The 18,029-nt window shown below is 39.9% G+C and overlaps 1 protein-coding gene across 3 annotated transcripts; it reads left to right on the top strand.

Moving 5' to 3' along the window:
* Positions 1-2,866: 2,866 nt before the first annotated feature.
* On the top strand, positions 2,867-15,466 carry LOC139557600 (C4b-binding protein alpha chain-like). 3 transcript variants are annotated; one of them, XM_071372611.1, is made up of 15 exons: positions 2,867-2,995; positions 4,922-5,007; positions 5,184-5,372; positions 5,596-5,695; positions 5,982-6,055; positions 6,158-6,340; positions 6,997-7,170; positions 9,914-10,102; positions 10,316-10,415; positions 10,702-10,775; positions 10,878-11,060; positions 11,699-11,872; positions 13,154-13,195; positions 13,332-13,370; positions 14,113-15,466. In XM_071372611.1, exons 2-15 carry the CDS (start codon positions 4,932-4,934, stop codon positions 14,154-14,156), a joined length of 1,641 nt encoding a protein of 546 aa, XP_071228712.1. In that variant the 5' UTR covers positions 2,867-2,995; positions 4,922-4,931; the 3' UTR covers positions 14,157-15,466. The 3 variants fall into 3 exon arrangements, with proteins under 3 accessions (XP_071228712.1, XP_071228713.1, XP_071228714.1); XM_071372612.1 differs by having other exon boundaries at positions 2,883-2,990; XM_071372613.1 differs by lacking the exon at positions 2,867-2,995 and adding an exon at positions 4,299-4,359.
* Positions 15,467-18,029: the final 2,563 nt, after the last annotated feature.

The raw sequence follows: 18,029 nt of genomic DNA, 5'->3' as shown, positions 1-18,029 counted from the left end.
CTATAGTGATAGCAAAACAGGAAGTCTCCTCACTTTATTTATTTATTTATTTATTTCACCTTTATTTAACCAGGTAGGCAAATTTAGAACACGTTCTCATTTACAATTGCGACCTGGCCAAGATAAAGCAAAGCAGTTCGACACATACAACAACACATAGTTACACATGGAGTAAAACAAACATACAGTCAATAATACAGTGAAAAATAAGTCTATATACAATGTGAGCAAGTGAGGTGAGATAAGGGAGGTGAAGGCAAACAAAATATATATATAACTAAATAGAAATATAAAAAAGGCCAAGGTGGTGAAGTAAATACAATATAGCAAGTAAAAAAAAACACTGGAATGGTTGGTTTGCAGTGGAAGAAAGTGTAAAGTAGAGATAGAAATAATGGGGTGCAAAGGAGCAAAATAAATAAATAAATACAGTAGGTAAAGAGGTAGTTGTTTGGGCTAAATTATATACTTACTGTGAATGATATCATAAAATAAACAAATGTTGCTTTATGAGTCAGGTGACTTATTGCATTTTTCAGGAATTCATCATGCGTATGTTCTTCCTGTGATTGATTAACTTGTCCGATGACTTTCTCGATCAAGCTTTTATTGCCCTGTATAAAAGCCTTATCTATTATGTTGGTCAGAGACACCGATAATATTTTCCATCAAGAAAAAGCCAGAGAAAAGTAAATGGAACTGAAAGAGCTTAAGTCAAAATGACACTTTATGAAATAATCTGTAAGGAATAAGTTATTACAATTTAGTTTATTACAACGGAAAAATACTGAGTTGTGTGTCACGTGAGATTAGGATCCATTTCCAATTCCATGATGATTGTTACTCTATCCTTCCCAGGAACTCTGTCATACAATAAGACATTCTATTCTATCCTTCCCAAGAACTCTGTCATACAATAAGACATTGTCACAGCATGAGAATCTGTTTTCAATGTCGACACTCAAAACAATGGAGAGCCAAACCCTCTAGATGTTGCCCAGAAACGACAAACCACTTCCAGTTGCCACCCATTCTTTAAACTCATAACCTCAACATAAGTTTTCCATAGTGGTGTCTAGTGTGTGATAGATTATTGAATACTGTATATTAACATATCAGATATGTGTACCTGTTGGTAAAAGATTCTGTAAGGAATGTATTTGCTGTAACTGTTTTAAGAACATGTTTGATTATAGCAAAACTGTTCACGAGGAAGGAAGTGGTGACAATATTGTGTTAACTACAAAAAGACCAGAATATTTGCAGTATCTTACTTCTTGGAAACATGCCTAAAAGATGCAAATACTTTCCCCAAGTAGTTGGAAGCATATCTATATCTTGGACAGATTGTGTCAGTGCAAAAAGGAGCGTCAGGAAATGGTGAAAGGTTATGTTACTCAGCATGAGTCAAACTGAGGATTGTTCTACACACCACGTTTACTTGTGTTTCTAAATACCAAAGTGGTGATCATATATTATTTTACAATGCTGCCACTTTGAGGCTCAGCATGCCAATCCTTCAGTTCATATTGAGTTGACCTGGACTGTTCTTACCTGGTATAAGGAAGATGTGTACTAATTTGTTAATGATTGGATCACTATCAGATCTGAGCACCTGGCATCAATAGCTGGCATAGTGTTCAATAATTGTTTCACTGTCACAGAACAACACTTAGATGCTGTTTGCTGGATGACAGACAATATTCTAAAACAATGTAGGCCTAGGCCTCATACATACAGTACTTTGCGAAAGTATTCACCCCCATTGGCATTTTTCCTATTTTGTTGCCTTACAACCTGGAATTAAAATAGATTTTTGGGGGGTTTGTGTCATTTGATTTACACAACATTCCTACCACTTTGAAGAGGCAAAATATTTTTTTACTGTGAAACAAACAAGAAATAAGACAAAAAAACAGACAAAAAAAAACAGAAAAGTTGAGCGTGCATAACTATTCACCCCCTCAAAGTTAATACTTTGTAGAGCCACCTTTTGCAGCAATTACAGCTGCAAGTCTCCTGGGATATGTCTCTATAAGCTTGGCACATCTAGCCACTTGGATTTTTGCCCATTCTTCAAGGCAAAACTGCTACAGCTCCTTCAAGTTGGATGGGTTCCTGCTAGTGTACAGCAATTTTTAAGTCATACCACAGATTATCAATTGGATTGAGGTTTGGGCTTTGACTAGGCCATTCCAAGACATTTAAATGTTTCCCCTTAAACCACTCAAGTGTTGCTTTAGCAGTATGCTTAGGGTCATTGTCCTGCTGGAAGGTGAACCTCCGTCCCAGTCTCAAATCTCTGGAAGACTGAAACAGGTTTCCCTCAAGAATTTCCCTGTATTTAGCGCCATCCATCATTCCTTCAATTCTGACCAGTTTCCCAGACCCTGCTGATGAAAAATATGGGATGGTGTTCTCGGGGTGATGAGAGGTGTTGGGTTTGTGCCAGACATAGCGTTTTCCTTGATGGCCAAAAAGCTAAATTCTCATCTGACCAGAGTACCTTCTTCCATATGTTGGGGGAGTCTCCCACATGCCCTGACAATCACTTCTATTTGTGTTTTTATGTACTATGCCTTTTTGTGCCCACTGCCCTTTCTCCCCAAATTGAAATGGGCACCAGCATCTCAGTGCAAGAGGCGTCACTGTAGTTCCTGGTTCGAATCCAGGCTGCATCACATCCGGCCGTGATTAGGAGTCCCCTAGGGCGGTGCACAATTGGCCCAGCGTTGTCCGGATTTGGCCTTCATTGTAAATAATAATTTGTTTTTAACTGACTTGCCTAGTTAAATAAAGGTTCCATTTAAAAAATATATATATATAAAAAATAAATTGCTTGATTACTGTCCCTTTATTAAGGACACGGCCCCTTGCCCTACCTGAAAGGGAGGGGCACTGCCCTCAAACACAGGTGAAACACAAACGTCAAGTTCCTAGCCAGGCAGACATAATTTCTAGGTGAAGAAAGCGTACAGACCATTTGAACAGTAAGGTAAGATTTTTCCAAATAACGCTGATAATTATTGTAAATTATTCTAGAAAGTGCCATGTACGCAAACACGGTAACTAGACGATCCAGCTACAATTTGCCCGGTTTTCTAGTTAACTAGGTGGTCCTTCCCCATTCATAGACGCGACCTACCTTTATTGCTTTTTGATTAAGGTATCTTCAAAGACAGTACAGTATGTGGTATCTTCCCAGACGCTCGATGTGACCATTTGCGGTACCGCTTTTAAAACATAAGGAACGTAGTTATCCAATGTGGCGATTTCATATGATTCTTTACATAAATCTACGACAGTCTCTTTAGTATTATGTTACTTTTCTTATGGTATATATTCAATTGTGAACGTCCATCATCCGTTTCGTACAATATGTTACTCATTTGCAATTGGTACAGTATTTTTGGCGAAACATATGTTACGAATTCCCATTTGTTGTGGCTAACGTTAGTTAGGTGGTTAATGCTAGTGTTAGCTAGCTCTCGGGGTTAGGGGAAGGGTTATCCAACATACTAAGTAGTTGCGAAGCTGCTAAAGTTGTCCATGATGAGATTCGAACACGCAACACGCTTGCCTTAAGTAACCTATCTTATGTAACCATACCAATCGTAACATCATACTAATTTGAGTGTCGTTGATTATACTATTACGTCTAGTCTGAGCCCAGTCTGAACTATCTTTCATGTCAGCTAGAAATAATAAAAAGGTTCAATTACTACACTCCTTTTAATAGGGTCAGAGTTCCCACACGACCATATCTCCATTTAACAGCATGTGTTTGCAAAAAAGGCTAATTAGCGTTCTAGCATTCTCCTAACGCCTGTGTTGTAACTGAATAAAATGCTGTCTGCTGCAAATGTGATAAAGCCAGTTAAAACTAAGTGTATATTTTGCATTTGTGATATTAAAGTAAAGGTCTTTGTTTTTAGAACCGTAACGTTATCGCAGTTTAGAATCGATTCACATTTTGATGTAGTATTTGGCCTTTCTGAAAATAACATGCAAAGTCCTTGGCTAGTTCACCATTTTACAACTGTTAGATGGTTCCTTACCCTGCGAAAATGTCTATGGACCAGGAGAAACTGTAATTCATGGTACAATTGTATTTAAACCACCATTACAAACTTTAGCAACGGCTAGTTAAAATCAATAGAAGTGATCATGAGAAAAATGTCAACTCTCTAAATTTGGTTTGATGGACCTTTTTAAAAGGTGATTTGGCCATAACACAACATGCTCACATGCCCTCATCACTTCCATTGATTTTTATCTAGGGTTGGCTGAAGTTTGTAATGGCTGTATAAAGAACTAAACCATGGATTAGTTTCTCCTGGCCCATGGACTACTTTCAGGGTGAGGAATCATTTAACATCAAGCTTTAAAATAGCGAACTACTCCTTTAAGCAGTAAAGGCTTTAAGGAATTACTGTAGGCTCCTTATGAGTACATTCTTGGGCTAGCTAGGTCCCAGAGTCCAGTAACGAAGCTAGCTAACCTTATTGTGAGTGATATGTGTATTTCCTTGTCAACAGTGTGATTAAGGCAAGTGGATATTTAGCTAGCCGATCAAACGCTACAATTTAAAATGGAGTTGAGTGGCGACTGTGGGTGGACAAACTCCCGACGTCACATATAATCATGCATGCTATTATTTGGGTGCTGAAATCTGTCGTTTTTGATAATTTCATTTTGTGACGCCAGAGCTCTCCTATCGGCACACTAGTCGCTGCTCAGCTCCATCATAAATCGTTGAGTTTAGTCGGCTAGTGGATATTGTGAGAAGTTGATCCGCTTAGGTGGGCATCTGGCAAAACGTTACAGTACAGAACAAGCAAACCAGGAAATTGTGTGCTGCTTGGCAAAACGTTACAGTACAGAACAAGCAAACCAGGAAATTGTGTGCTGCTTGTTACAGAAAAGACGTCATGCAGCCCTCTAACGTCTGTTGGTCCTTGACGATATGGATGGTCCAGCTGGTCTTGATTGTTCTCACTGTTCAAGGTGGGGTCATTTCTGTATAGAATCAGAATCCTATTTCTTTGCATCTCTCTCTTTCTACAGATGGTACTTTGCCGCTTACACTACTACAGTTTGTGGGTTGAATTCAAAGTGTTGTCTCCTGTATTTGTTCACCTTGGTCATTAACATTAACTCAATTTTGTCTCCACCTCTTTCAGCTGAAAACTGCACCAAACCCATAGGAGGGCCAAACATGGTTTTGTCAGATGCCTTCATCACGCAAGAGACATTTGTAGATGGCGCAAAAGTCACTTTTCAGTGTGCAATTGGATATGCCAATACAGGACGGTCTCCTTCAGTCACCTGTACTGCTGGCGTGTGGAGTGAAGTAAAACTGACATGCGAAAGTAATATAATTGTCTATTTATTTTTGTTCTGAAAAGTTGTGCCATATTCTTGTAAATATTTCCAGTTTTTACTTACCCACTCGAACCTTGATATATTCATTGCCCATCCTTAAATCTAATTGAAATACTAGCCTGGAATTCAGATCTGTTTTGTGCTAACATTCAACTCTTTCTCACTCTGTCATTTTGAAAGTCTGACTGGTTTTCTCAATGGTTGTTTCAGGGAAGTCGTGTGGCACCCCAGGAGAAGTGATGAACGGCCAGTTTAATCTCTCTGAGGGGATCTTGTTTGGAGACAAGGCAGTTGCTACCTGTAACACTGGGTCAGTGCTTTCATGAGTCCTAGATGTAATTACATATTTTATTTTTTAGAATTAACATGTCAACATTTTCACAAAGCTGTCCATTTGTTGGCCTAATTTAGTGATTTTTCCAAATAGGCCTTAATCAAACTTCCTCTCCCTAAAAGCTAAACAAAAAGTCTTTCAATTTTAGGCGTATTATCTGTCATTACTATTTTGATCAGAACTGTCTCTGTTGTAACCCTTACTATCCTGAAAGCAAAGTTCTAAAAACTGTCTCGTATTGTCTAATCTTTCTATATTTCAGCTATATGCTTGTGGGCAGCGGTGTAAGGACCTGTATGGATGGAGGCTGGGATGGCAGACTTCCTGTATGTGAAGGTTGGTAATCTGAAGGAGCATGTCAAGTGAAAATAACATTAACAGTTCTGTGCATGTGCTTGAATCATCTCTTCATAACTGCTGTTGTGCTCTAATCTGCAGTGATGAAGTGTGGAAAGCCCCCAAACATTGTCAACGGTGGGCCTGTTGTCCCACCTGAAGATACGTATGACTATGGAAGTGTAGTGCAATATGGCTGTGAGAAGGATTACACTCTGGTTGGAACTAAATCCATATCCTGCCGTGAGAATGGAGAATTCCAGCCAGCTCCACCTGAGTGTAAAAGTATGTTGAAAGCTTTCGTTTTTTCCCGTTTCTAAGTATGATTGTTAACAAAACAATAATGAACTGCTTACACCAGGGGTGTCAAACTCATTCCATGGAGGGCCTAGTGTCTACTGGTTTCTCCTTTCAATTAAGACGCGCAGATGAGGGGGAGTTCCTTACTAACTAGTGACCTTAATTCATCAATCAAGTACAAGGGAGGAGAACCCGCAGACATTCAGCCCCCCATGGAATGAGTTTGACACATGTTGCTTACACTGATAAAATCTATTTGGCTTCCACTTTTTTCCTCCACCATACAATCATGATCCAGATGACCTCTGAAAGATACATGTGTAAATATCACAGTATCTAGCTTAATAAAATCAAACATGATCACAGATGTGCATGAGACAGGCTAAGCAAGCAGTCTAAAGCATGTTTAATGTGTAGGCCTAATCTAAAAACCATGATGCAACATTGAGCTCAGAGGAAGTGGGTTTCAATAGAATCTACCCTATTTATTTGATAATGATTAGTTGCATTATTCATAAATTTGTGATTATAACAACATCGTTTATTGCTTCAAGTAGTCTAAAACCAATAAATAATATACTTTTGTCATGTTGTTCACCTCAAAACAGCAGCTAATGACACCTCTTTGTTTACGTCTGCAGTGGTCTCATGTCCTCCTTTTGTTGTTGAGAATGGCGTTCGGATTGAAGGCCGTCCCCCCTATACGCACAAGTCTTTTGTGACGTATGGGTGTAACGCTGGATATGAGATGGAGGGACAAGACAGTCTGACCTGTGAAATAGAAGGCTGGTCAGCTCCTTACCCAACATGCAAAGGTAAGACTGATTTCAGTGTTTGTTATTTAACACACTTTAGCCTAATATTTTAGCTCAGATATTTTGCATCATTTGGTGTTTATGACCAGAATACCAATGTGTCGGCAAACTGTCTTTTTTAATGGAATTGACCTCTACTCATATACACACATTGAGGTGTTTTTGATAAGAAAAGATGGTACATGTGTTAATGTTCATGCAATTGTTATTTTTCTCCATATGCATGCCTGTGCATAGCAACCTCTGGTGTTTATTTTCCCTTTTTACACTTTATTTGTGATGGTCCAACACCATTCTACTCCTTGGACCACACTGGCTGATTAAAGCATTTAAGAGATCATAACAGTAAAGTGTTATGACAGACCGGACAAGAATAGTTAGTGGCCTAATTACAGTTGAAGTCGGAAGTTTACATACACTTAGGTTGGAGTCATTAAAACGCTTTTTTTCAACCACTCCACACATTTCTTGTTAACAAACTATAGTTTTGGCCAGTCGGTTAAGACATCTACTTTGTGCATGGCACAATTTTTTTCAACAATTGTTTACAGACAGATTATTTCACTTTTATTTCACTTATAATTCACTATCACAATTCCAGTGGGTCAGAACTTTACATGCACTAAGTTGACTGTGCCTTTAAACAGCTTGGAAAATTCCAGAAAATTGTGTCATGGCTTTAGAAGCTTCTGATAGGCTAATTGACATCATTTGAGTCAATTGGAGGTGTACCTGTGGATGTATTTCAAGGCCTACCTTCAAACTCAGTGCCTCTTTGCTTGACATCATGGGAAAATCAAAATAAATCAGCCAAGACCTCAGAAAGAAAAAAAATGTAGACCACAAGTCTGGTTCATCCTTGGGAGCAATTTCCAAACGCCTGAAGGTACCACGTTCATCTGTACAAACAATAGTACACAAGTATAAACACCATGGCCACGCAGCTGTCATACCACTCAGGAAGGAGACGCCTTCTGTGTCCTATAGATGATTGTACTTTGGTGCAAATCAATCCCAGAACAGCAAAGGACCTTGTGAATATGCCGGAGGAAACAGGTACAAAAGTATCTATATCCACAGTAAAACGAGTCCTATACTGACATAACCTAAAAGGCTGCTTTGCAAGGAAGAAGCCACTGCTCCAAAACCGCCATTAAAAAAAAAGATGGGGACATGGGGACAAAGATCATACTTTTTGGAGAAATGTCCTCTGGTCTGATGAAACAAAAATAGAACTGTTTGGCCATAATGACCATCGTTATGTTTGGAGGAAAAAGGGGGAGGCTTGCAAGCCGAAGAACACTATCCCAACCGTGAAGCACGGGGGTGGGAGCATCATGTTGTGGGGGTGCTTGCTGCAGGAGGGACTGGTGAACTTAACAAAATAGATGGCATCATGAGGAGGTAAATTATGTGGATATATTGAAGCAACATCTCAAGACATCAGTAAAGGAAGTTAAAGCTTGGTCGCAAATGGGTCTTCCAAATGGACAATAAACCCAAGCATACTTCCAAAGTTGTGGCAAAATGTCTTAAGGACAACAAAGTCAAGGTATTGGAGTGGCCATCACAAAGCCCTGACCTCAATCCCATAGAAAATGTGTGGGCAGAACTGAAAAAGCGTGTGCGAGCAAGGAGGCCTACAAACCTGACTTGGTTACACCAGTTCTGTCAGGAGGAATGAGCCAAAATTCACCCAATTTATTGTGGGAAGCTTGTGGAAGGCTACCTGACTCGTTTGACCCAAGTTAAACAATTTAAAGGCAATGCTACCAAATACTAATTGAGTGTATATAAACTTCTGACCCACTGGGAATGTGATGAAAGAAATAAAAGCTGAAATACATCATTCTCTCTCCTATTATTCTGATACTTCACATTCTTAAAATAAAGTGATCCTAACTGACCTTGTAAACAAAGGAGAGCCGCACACTCTAGGAGCTCAGATGCAAAAATGTAATGTCCAACGTTTCGACAGCCAAGCTGTCTTCATCAGGGTGTAATCCTATCACGGAATCCAATCCGGCTGCACGCGTGCGCCATCGTGGATAAATGTATTTCCCCCCCCCCCCCCCCATACGTGATCACGACGCGCAGGTTAAAATATATCAAAACAAACTGAGCCAATTATATTCATTTGGGGACAGGTCAAAAAGCATTAAATATTTATGGCAATTTAGATGGCTAGCTTGCACTTGCTAGCAAATTTGTCCCATTTAGCTAGCTTGCTGTTGCTAGCTAATTTGTCCTGGGATATAAACATTTAGTTGTTATTTTAACTGAAATGCACAAGGTCCTCTACTCCGCCAATTAATCCACACATAAAACGGTCAACCGAATCGTTTCTAGTTATCTCTCCTCCTTCCAGGCTTTTTCTTCCCTTGACTTTATATTGCGATTGGCAACTTTAATAAATTCGGTGCATTACCGCCACTGACCTCGTTCGTCTTTGTCACCCACGTGGGTATAACCAATGAGGAGATGGCACGTGCCATCTGCTTCTATAAACCAATGCGGAGATGCAGGATTTGCAGAGCGATCTGCGTCACAAATAAAACTGACTTCTATTTTAGCCCTTGGCAAAGCAGATGCTCGTTGACGCGCGCATAATAATTGAATAATATAGATTTCTAAATTTATTTTGCAGCACCCGTGACACGAGCGGTGTAGTAAGACTGTTGTCTCCTACATTTGTTCACCTTGGTCATTAACATTAACTCAATTTTGTCTCCACCTCTTTCAGCTAAAAACTGCACCAAACCCATAGGAGGGCCAAACATGGTTTTGTCAGATGCCTTCATCACGCAAGAGACATTTGTAGATGGTGCAAAAGTCACTTTTCAGTGTGCAATTGGATATGCCAATACAGGACGGTCTCCTTCAGTCACCTGTACTGCTGGCGTGTGGAGTGAAGTGAAACTGACATGCGAAAGTAATATAATTGTCTATTTATTTTTGTTCTGAAAAGTTGTGCCATATTCTTGTAAATATTTCCAGTTTTTACTTACCCACTCGAAACTTGATATATTCATTGCCCATCCTTAAATCTAATTGAAATACTAGCCTGGAATTCAGACCTAACATTCAACTCTTTCTCACTCTGTCATTTTGAAAGTCTGACTGGTTTTCTCTCTGGTTGTTTCAGGGAAGTCGTGTGGCACCCCAGGAGAAGTGATGAACGGCCGGTTTAATCTCTCTGAGGGGATCTTGTTTGGAGACAAGGCAGTTGCTACCTGTAACACTGGGTCAGTGCTTTCTTGAGTCCTAGATGTAATTACATATTTTATTTTTTAGAATTAACATGTCAACATTTTCACAAAGCTGTCCATTTGTTGGCCTAATTTAGTGATTTTTCCAAATAGGCCTTAATCAAACTTCCTCTCCCTAAAAGCTAAACAAAAAGTCTTTCAATTTTAGGCGTATTATCTGTCATTACTATTTTGATCAGAACTGTCTCTGTTGTAACCCTTACTATCCTGAAAGCAAAGTTCTAAAAACTGTCTCGTATTGTCTAATCTTTCTATATTTCAGCTATATGCTTGTGGGCAGCGGTGTAAGGACCTGTATGGATGGAGGCTGGGATGGCAGACTTCCTGTATGTGAAGGTTGGTAATCTGAAGGAGCATGTCAAGTGAAAATAACATTAACAGTTCTGTGCATGTGCTTGAATCATCTCTTCATAACTGCTGTTGTGCTCTAATCTGCAGTGATGAAGTGTGGAAAGCCCCCAAACATTGTCAACGGTGGGCCTGTTGTCCCACCTGAAGATACGTATGACTATGGAAGTGTAGTGCAATATGGCTGTGAGAAGGATTACACTCTGGTTGGAACTAAATCCATATCCTGCCGTGAGAATGGAGAATTCCAGCCAGCTCCACCTGAGTGTAAAAGTATGTTGAAAGCTTTCCTTTTTTCCCGTTTCTAAGTATGATTGTTAACAAAACAATAATGAACTGCTTACACCAGGGGTGTCAAACTCATTCCATGGAGGGCCTAGTGTCTACTGGTTTCTCCTTTCAATTAAGATGCGCAGATGAGGGGGAGTTCCTTACTAACTAGTGACCTTAATTCATCAATCAAGTACAAGGGAGGAGAACCCGCAGACATTCAGCCCCCCATGGAATGAGTTTGACACATGTTTACTTAACTTTTTTCCTCCACCACACAATCATGATCAAGTTCCAGATGACCTCTGGAAGATAAATGTGTAAATATCACAGTATCTAGCTTAATAAAATCAAACATTATCACAGATGTACATGAGACAGGCTAAGCAAGCAGTCTAAAGCATGTTTAATGTGTAGGCATAATCTAAAAACCATGATGCAACATTGAGCTCAGAGGAAGTGGGTTTCAATAGAATCTACCCTATTTATTTGATAATGATTAGTTGCATTATTCATAAATGTGTGATTATAACAACATTGTTTATTGCTTCAAGTAGTCTAAAACCAATAAATAATATACTTTTGTCATGTTGTTCACCTCAAAACAGCAGCTAATGACACCTCTTTGTTTACGTCTGCAGTGGTCTCATGTCCTCCTCCTGTTGTTGAGAATGGCGTTTGGATTGCAGGCCGTCCCCCCTATACGCACAAGTCTTTTGTGACGTATGGGTGTAACGCTGGATATGAGATGGAGGGACAAGACAGTCTGACCTGTGAAATAGAAGGCTGGTCAGCTCCTTACCCAACATGCAAAGGTAAGACTGATTTCAGTGTTTGTTATTTAACACACTTTAGCCTAATATTTTAGCTCAGATATTTTGCATCATTTGGTGTTTATGACCAGAATACCAATGTGTCGGCAAACTGTCTTTTTTAATGGAATTGACCTCTACTCATATACACACATTGAGGTGTTTTTGATAAGAAAAGATGGTACATGTGTTAATGTTCATGCAATTGTTATTTTTCTCCATATGCATGCCTGTGCATAGCAACCTCTGGTGTTTATTTTCCCTTTTTACACTTTATTTGTGATGGTCCAACACCATTCTACTCCTTGGACCACACTGGCTGATTAAAGCATTTAAGAGATCATAACAGTAAAGTGTTATGACAGACCGGACAAGAATAGTTAGTGGCCTAATTACAGTTGAAGTCGGAAGTTTACATACACTTAGGTTGGAGTCATTAAAACGCTTTTTTTCAACCACTCCACACATTTCTTGTTAACAAACTATAGTTTTGGCCAGTCGGTTAAGACATCTACTTTGTGCATGGCACAATTTTTTTCAACAATTGTTTACAGACAGATTATTTCACTTTTATTTCACTTATGATTCACTATCACAATTCCAGTGGGTCAGAACTTTACATGCTATTGGTTAGAGCCTGTAAGCGTTTCACTGTAAGGTCTACTACACCTGTTGTATTCGGCGCACGTGACAAAGTTTGATTTGATCAGAGAGTGCCTGTTGTACAGCTGAATAACCTTCACATATTTGTTTTGGTGTTGATAGAGAGAGGATAGTATGCCAACACTTTGTCACCTAACACCTTAACTCATTGTATTAGCCTAACCTTTGATCCTTTGTGGTAATAGTCTGAGGCTAATGTCTGAGGCTTTTGAATGACCTTAACACCAAGTTAATGTCAGTCTCTGGCTGAGGTGAAGAATCATCATTGGTTCTGTGAGGTATACACAGCCTAGTATGCTCACTAAATTCCCCTAGTTATTTGTCTAAACTTCCATTGACACTTGAATTATACATTCAAATGGAATCTGGACGGCATCCAGTGGTAGTTTATGGTGGCTTTTCTCCATCAGACTCTCCTTCACCTGAAACAAAGGATTGATTGTGATCTGAATATATGTAACACGGAAATAAAGTGTTGAAATGTAACACCAGTTTGTTCTCTAGCATGCCATGCCACTAACACCACCTCATTCTTTCACTACATTTTTGTTTTATCCAACATCCGTATGCTGTATTAGTAATTGTTAAATCTGTGTTCTCTATCACTTTTTTATGTAACAGTTCGTGTACCTGACGCCACTCATACAACCCCAGACCCCAACAGTAAGTGATCACCCAGTTGCTATTCATCTTTTTGTTGTAGCTATATGATATTCTCTTTGATTTCATGCTGTATTTCGGTGATTTCAGCTTCACTGCAAATGCATGTCACCTTCCTTCTGTGTTTGTTTATTTACAGACAATGCTGGGAAAATAGGCAGTGTTGTAGGTGTACTTGGTAAGTTTCAGCAGATTCTTTTAATGTTATAAAAATGTTGTTTTTTATGACGAGCTATGTGGATAACAATATCATTCAAGGAAGAGACTATAGTCTATTACAGTCCAACATTAGAGGTCCCAGACGTGCTCAATGGGATTGAGATCCGGGCTCTTTGCTGGCTGTGGCAGAACACTGACATTCCTGGCTTGCAGGAAATCACGCACAGAATGAGCAGTATAGCTGGTGGTTACTGGCCCAACGCTCTTAACTGCTAGGCTACTTGCCGGGGAAGTCGTTCAGGTGGTGGGCATTGGGCAAAGCTGGTGGTTTTGTGAGGGGCTTGGCCACCTGGTCATCTAGAAATAGTCACTAGAGTTTTTGGGTTACAGCTCTCGGTGGCTACTCAGGAAATGTGGCCACTAAAAACTCAGACAGCGTTTATGAGCATACATTTTTATTTAATTTGAGATGATAAGGAAAGATGGGTGATTTGAGAATTAATTAGCAGAATAATGCAAAATGTTTATTTGGAATGGTGAGCATGATCTCCAACTTGGCTTCAAGCTGACATGTTGTGGTAGCTGTTCAGTGATGATATGTGTCAAAGTCCAACAGATTTATCCAGTTTGTGCTCCACAGGTCCATGTTGGTTTTGTCAACAACAACAAAAATGCTGGGCAGATGGTTGTTATTAGTGTATAAAGAAATGTATTTTTGGGAGATGTCTAACTTTGTATTTTTGGGGTGTTTTCTTTTTCAGTGCCAAGTCTTCTACTTTACCTCAGTCTCCTCCTGCTTCATTGAGAAGGAAGGAGTCACAGTAAAATGGCTGCTGTGACGTCCCCTGAATCTACCACCCTCCCAAACACCGGGAATGATTCATATGCTTTCAAAGGAATCTCTATTACACGATGATTAGAAACCTCCCGATGAATGTATTGGTTCACTTCCATTTGGAAGCTTGTGCTTAAGGAGTGGCCTAACTTGATTACTTTTATGTTTCCAGTGTACTTCACAAATCACTCCTAGTGTGATCCTGATTTATCTCATTGCAACATTCTCATGTTAAAATTCACCCATATGTATGGTCGCTGCTTTTCTGGGTGAACTTGCCTCACAAAGCCAGTTTTGCCACCTCTGGGGGGGGGGGGAAGAAATTGAAGGAAATCATATCTGTTAAGATAAGAATTTGTAATTTAGTTGATGCTCTTATCCAGAGCAACTTACAGTAGTGAGTGCATACATTTTCATAGAAGACCCACAGTATATGTGATGCAGTTGGACACAAGGTCTTTATATGTAAGTCATACCACCAAAGGCCACCACTGGTTTGATAGACCAGGTTGCAGATGTGTTGAACCTATCCTATAGCTCATGAACATCTGGTTCAATGAGAATCAATGGGCTTTCACCAACTTTTGCTCTAGTCATTGATAAGTCTTAATTGTGTTGTGACGTGAATCTGAAAAGCTTGGTTTTATTAGGATAACTCTTGGAACACCGGAGACAATGAATGAATGCTAAAGGAAATTATGCTTTATACTTATTTTGTAAAGTGTTAGTTATTTGAGGGATCAAGAACTCTTGCTCATGATCCAGCTTTGGAGTCTTCATTTGCACTATTGTTTTGCAGTTCTACTGTAGATAAGCCAAAAATATTTATTTTAAATGTAAATACGTTTTAATGAAAATGTTGCAAGAGTCTCTTCCAACAGGACCACTGGATCATGGTGTTCTATAGGCAGGAAACCTGCAGCTCTCTGTAATAATCAGGCTCAGCTTAGTGCATTTAGAATGTTCAAAGTGCTCTGGATTCTTCACTATGCCTTATCAAGGGAAAATACCAAACATTCTGCAGTTGTACCCTTTATTTATTTTGCATTATCTTGACAGACATTTCCCTCTGCCCTTTTTATTACATTGCTTGGTCGTCTCTTACAGGCTGTCCTGTTTTTTTCTTAATGAAAGTAACAGATGTAATATGTTGTGTGAGATCTAATAGCACTTGTTTTCATAACACTAGGGGTTGCTTCATATGAAACCAGGTTCTTATTTAGTAGGGCAAGATTAGAATGTTGCAAATAAAAGTATAATAAATATTGGAGTTCAGTGTCTATTGTAGTCAATTTGAATTGGCTTTATTCTGATCAATGTACCTTACTAAGTAAGCAGATCGGTGTTAAACATAAGACAATTTTCATCCTTTTTCCTTAAATGTAATCTTTCAAACGACTATATCCAACAGAGGAGCACAGAATTCACAAAATGAAGTATTAATGTGTGTTTGAAGTATTCTGTAGATCTCACCTCTGTCCCTATACTCTGTACTTTTCTCTTTGGTGTCAGTCTGTGTCTGGAACCACTTTAAACTAGTATGTTGTGGGCAGCCAGTTATGAAACAAATGTTTGTTGCACTTGTTTGATTAAAATGAACTTAATGTACCAATCAATTAAACCTCCATCTTTCTCCATGGATTAATATTGATACCATAGACTTAGGCATCGCATCTTAGTATCTAAATGTACATTCATAATTTAGCGGTGTTCTCATCCAGATCGACTTATCGCACTATTCAATCCGTAGCGCTGAAAATCCGCCTAATAGTGCAATTGACAATTAAAGGCAATGTTCCGGCGGTTGTGGAGACCGCAAACGCTGCATGTGTCAGCTCAATCGCAAATGACCTTTACATTTTAGCACAGATCTTCTGCGATATGGATTGAATCCAGCCCTTAGTGAGCTAGGTGGGGGGACAACTTCCCAGTCATAAGGGCCAAGAGATCAGAGGTGGCTCAAGTGTAAGGTTTGAGCATAGCCTGAAGGCTGTATGGAGGGGCAGTTCCCCTTGCTGCTCCGTAGGCAAGCACCATGGTCTTGTAGTGCATGCACGCTTTGACTGAAAGCCAGTGGAAGGAGTGTGCGAAGGAGCAGGGTGACATGGGAGAACTTTGGAAGGTTGAACACTAGGTGGGCTCCATCTTGAAGTAGTCAACATCTTTGTATCTCTCCCATTATGGTGTTCTGGATAAATTGCAGGGGATATCTCCCATTATGACAGCTGTGAGAGCATAGGCAGCGGCACTGAGAATCTCCTTTTTCAAGTAGTCAATTTTCTTCTATGAATTGGTAAACACTTAAAGGGTGCATACTGCTACTTGAAGTGTGTTTGAACAGGTATAAAGCCAAGGTTTGTGATTTACTGCCACCTGCAGTTGTGGAACTTTCGCACACAAGTATAATTATTTGGATGATCCATATAGAATGATAGATGCCTCTAGTGGCCAAAAGGTCATTTTAGCATTGGCAGTGCCATTGAGGGCTTCACCTATTTGTATGTAGTGTAAAAGGTTGTGTCAATCGAATCTGGTATCAGGATAAAATGTGATTCAAAGTCACCGAATATACTTTAAGTATTTTTATTTAACATAAGCTCAGAATGGTAAATGCAATTTTCGTATACAGTGATCCCTCGCCACTTCGCGGTTCACTTATCGCGGATTCGCTATTTCGCGGATTTTCATAATGCATTTTTTTTTTTTTTTTGTGCATTGTGCTCTGCATTCTGATTCGCTAAAAACTCACTCCCGCTTCTTGTATCAAAACATGCTACGAATTGTGCTATCATTTTGTCGTCTCGTGCAGTTATGTGTACGTACATAAAACAGCTTGGCAAATTTACATTAAGTTGGCCAGGAAGGAAGGAAGGACTAACGCTTGGTCGCTTAGCAACCATGGTGCGAATGGCCACTGAACTTAAGCGAGTAGCTGAGGAATGGGACCCTTTGATGAGCCGTTCATTACAGTTCTCCAACGTAATCGATGGTGGCATGTCGGTGTACAAGGATCTTTTTGCAAAGAAGAAAAAAGAGCGACAACAGCTGCCTATCACTATGTTCTTCTCCCGAACAAACACACCTGCACCGCGGGCTTCAGAAGAAGAGAACACTGCAGAGCGCAGTCAGGATGCAGCGGCCCAGTCTGAAGAGCAGTGAAACGGCCTACACGTGAGTCACTGTATTTGTATACATGTAATAGTTGCTAATTGTAAAAAAAAAAAAAGTTTTCTATTTCGCGGATTTCACTTATCGCGGGTCATTTTCGGAACGTAACCCCCGCGATAAACGAGGGATTACTGTATACGGGTTCACTGTATCACCACGCATGGTAAAGCAGGGAACTGACTGAAATAGTACAGACATTTTCTTTTATACTGTGACAGAGGTAAGTTCCCGCTTCTGAGCTGGCCTGTCACAGTAGAGGCTGAGCGTGGTTTAAACTTGCTAGCCCATCGTTGGCGCACATACTGGTCCCAGCCCCCAGGCGCTCCCGTTGGCAGGTGTAGTTGTTGCTGGGCAGATTACCTTCTGGGCCCACACCCTGGATACAGTTATCACACATCTGACTCCTGTTATTGTCTAACAAAAGACAGTTTGTTCTTGCAACACTATGCTCTGTATGTGTCTCCCACAACTCATGATAACTGCCTACACCCAAGGTTTAGCCACAGCCTTCCCGCTAGTCACACCATATGTTGCAAAATGTTACTTCCAGCACACACACACCCCCATGATAGGCCAAGCATATTTTCAACCCTCACAGTAGTCAACTGGGTGGTACTTCCAACTTTACTGGCTGTTCCATCCCAGTAATCCTGTTGTAGTCATGTCCAACCGGGT

Source organism: Salvelinus alpinus, chromosome 28, assembly GCF_045679555.1.
Source record: "Salvelinus alpinus chromosome 28, SLU_Salpinus.1, whole genome shotgun sequence".
NCBI classification, from domain to species: domain Eukaryota; kingdom Metazoa; phylum Chordata; class Actinopteri; order Salmoniformes; family Salmonidae; genus Salvelinus; species Salvelinus alpinus.
Note: the sequence above shows the minus strand (reverse complement) of the source record. Positions and strands in the feature narration are given on the sequence as shown.